The sequence below is a fragment of the Cariama cristata genome, unplaced genomic scaffold, assembly GCF_000690535.1.
Source record: "Cariama cristata isolate BGI_N322 unplaced genomic scaffold, ASM69053v1 scaffold43413, whole genome shotgun sequence".
NCBI classification, from domain to species: Eukaryota; Metazoa; Chordata; class Aves; order Cariamiformes; family Cariamidae; genus Cariama; species Cariama cristata.
In genome coordinates this window covers 2,798-5,597 of record NW_009608626.1, presented here as the reverse complement: position 1 = coordinate 5,597, position 2,800 = coordinate 2,798, and the positions used below count along the sequence as shown (strand labels likewise).

Genomic DNA, 2,800 nt, shown 5'->3' with positions numbered 1-2,800 from the left:
CACCTTGACAGAAATTCCACTTTTTTCAAAGAATAAGAATGCAAGTTCTGGTAAAAGAGATCTGTCGGAATTTTTTGGTGTTGTTTTTTAACATGCTTTTCTCTTAATTCTGTTATTTTGAAACAGCTGTTATTTTAATTGAAACTTAAATACAGATTAAAGAAGCTTCCTATCACTTGAACACAGTATAAATATGGAGGGGTATATTTTGTAGATCTATCAGTTTCATACATCTAAGACATTAAGGCATGATAGTGTATTGTAAGATAATATCGTGAGGAAATTTTGAAGATTTCCTGGATCAGCAAAATGTAGCTCTTAACTGGAAGCTAACTGTGCTTAGAATTCTAATTGACACGTTTTTAATTTTTTTTTTTTTAACAGAAAGTGAAATAGAAGATTCTTTGGTTTCTTCATGTACTTCATCTTCATCCTCTACAAGTAGCTCAGAAGACAGCAAAGAAAGCTCTGTAGCTCTTGTGTCGCCTCCACTACAAAATGGTGTATGTAGAAGAAAGAACAACAATCGTAGGATAACTAGAAATACAGCTGCTCAGAGAAAACAAATAGGTAAGATTTGAGTAGTTTTCTTGTGAACAGCAAATAATACAAGTGTGTGTATGTGTGTATATATATAAAAAACACTAAATGTAATTAGTATTTTTTACATTGTTGTATATGTAAGGTACAAAGTTTTTGATTGGTGATAGTTCTGAAGCTCTGAAAGTACTGCACTCAAGTTTTAAAAATGTTTTTCTTTCCAGTACTTAGGGGAGGAAGACAGAAACCAAGAGCCTAGTGAGAGGGCATGTCTTGCAACATTTTATACCTTAATGAAAGTAAAAGCAATAATTGGTAAAGAAGTTCTAATTTTCACGAAACTAGAATGAGTCCAACATTTATGACATAGCTAAATAATCTCTTTTGGCAGACAACAAACACACATAACTGTTACTAGGAGTATATTTCATTTGTCGTGTCTGTGGGTTGAACCTGTTTCAGATTTGACAAGACTTAAGAAGCTGCTATTTTTATATTTAAAATACTAATCTCTCCTTTCCTTTACAGGAACACTTCTTCAGGAAAATGGGAATACAAGAAAAACTGTCAGGAAAAAGTTATATGGAAATGACTCTCAAAATACTTCAGTGGTGACAGCTGACTCAGTCAGTAATAGTACTGGTAGGCACAGAAAAACTCGACGCAGAAGTGCTGCTGTGGCTGCTAATAAGTTAAGGCTAATGAGTGATGTGGAGGAAGAGGTTTCAAGCTCAGAAAGTATTGCCATTCGGTGCAAGAATAGAAAACTGCCTCACCGAAATGCCTCAGCTGCAGCCAGGCGAATGTTACTGGAGGGGTCTGAGGATGATGTAGGCTTAAAGTCTGAAAGTGAAAAAGAAATAGAAAAGCAGCTTACCAAGAGAAAAATTCTTTCTCAGCCTGGTTCATCTGCTGCACGAAGAAAATTTGTTAGTGAATCTGAAAATGGCACTTCAGATTCTGAGACAGACACAGAGGTGAAGCAGAAAAACTGGCAAAGCAACGGTCATAAACAGTTACGTAGGACAGTCCATTCTGTATCTCTCAAAAGGAAAAGTCCCACCCTAGACTTTTCCGAGGAGGACTCTAAAAGCCATAATTCAGAGGATGGGAGCAGTCAGAAAGTTTCTGACCGGTCAACGTCTGCACATACTAAGCCTGCAGTGAGCAACTCTGAGGATGAAGTGGATTCTGAATTGGATAGATGGAACGGCAGAAAAGCAACTGGTCTGCAGCGTGCTGCTCCTTTAAAAAAAGCAAAAGTCTTGAGTGATTTAGAGGAATCTGAAACAGAAGACAAGGAGGACGGGAAAAGTTTTGTCTCGGAGAGCTTGGTGCCAACTAGAATTGCAGGGAGTTCAAAATCTGGACCTGGTGCCAGCTTCAATCACTCCTCTGATACAGAATCAGAGGCAGATTCCAATAACGGTAATTATTGTGAAGATTCTCCAAAAACAAAAAAGAGGAAGAGAAAAGGAAAAACAAAAATCATTAGAAAAGGTAAAATTTTTAAAGTTAATGCATGTTAACTCTTGATACTGACTAGATGAAGGAGGCAACATGAGGTTCATGACTGGATAATGACTGGGAGGATTTGGACTATACAAAGTATAATAGCGTTCCTTGTTGTTCTAAAATAGCTGTAAATGGGGGAAGGAGAACTGTAAGGGATGATGATGATGATGACAGTGTCTAAAAGTCTACACGAGTTTGGAACTGGGAGGCTACCAAACACAGCACTGAGAGAAAACTGTTACATTTTGGTGTAGTTCTGTGGTATTTAGAATTCACACTGAATGCAGGTCATTCTGGTGCAGTTCAGACAGTACATTTCTGTGTGAAAAACTTGTCATGAAATCATGTTTCTTCTTTCCATATTCAACTTGCACTTGCTTATCTATGTAGTAGTACATAGTAACTAATGCTAAAATACCTATTCTGAAGTAATATTGCTGTGCATGCGTGCTGTGACAGTTAAGTTTGAGAAACACTGGCTTTCAGGTTGTTGGCACAAAACTAGGCAATATTCTAAAGGGTGCTGTGCACAAGCTCTATGGTACGCAGGTCATGGTAGCAGAAAATCTCAGAAGGAGCAGTACATTCTTTCTTTGGCCTACTCCTTGTTTTGAGAATTTCAATGATGAAAACCCTCTCGTTTGTAGTCCTGTTACCTTGAGTTGGTGGGTAAAGTAATAGTTCTTACTTTCGCTTATCTTAATTTTCTGTTGAATTTTTCTGTGCTAAAGCAGACTGACAACCA

At 37.4% G+C, this 2,800-nt stretch overlaps 1 protein-coding gene across 1 annotated transcript in view; it reads left to right on the top strand.

Moving 5' to 3' along the window:
- Positions 1 to 2,033, top strand: part of BRWD1 (bromodomain and WD repeat domain containing 1) — a gene marked incomplete at its 3' end in the record, with an annotated part of 48,440 nt that extends 46,407 nt beyond the window's left edge. Inside the window, exons 37-38 of the mRNA XM_009697203.1 lie at positions 385 to 570; positions 1,069 to 2,033. Of these exons, the coding sequence (XP_009695505.1) occupies positions 385 to 570; positions 1,069 to 2,033 (1,151 nt within the window). The remainder of the gene's footprint in view (positions 1 to 384; positions 571 to 1,068) is intronic.
- Positions 2,034 to 2,800: the final 767 nt, after the last annotated feature.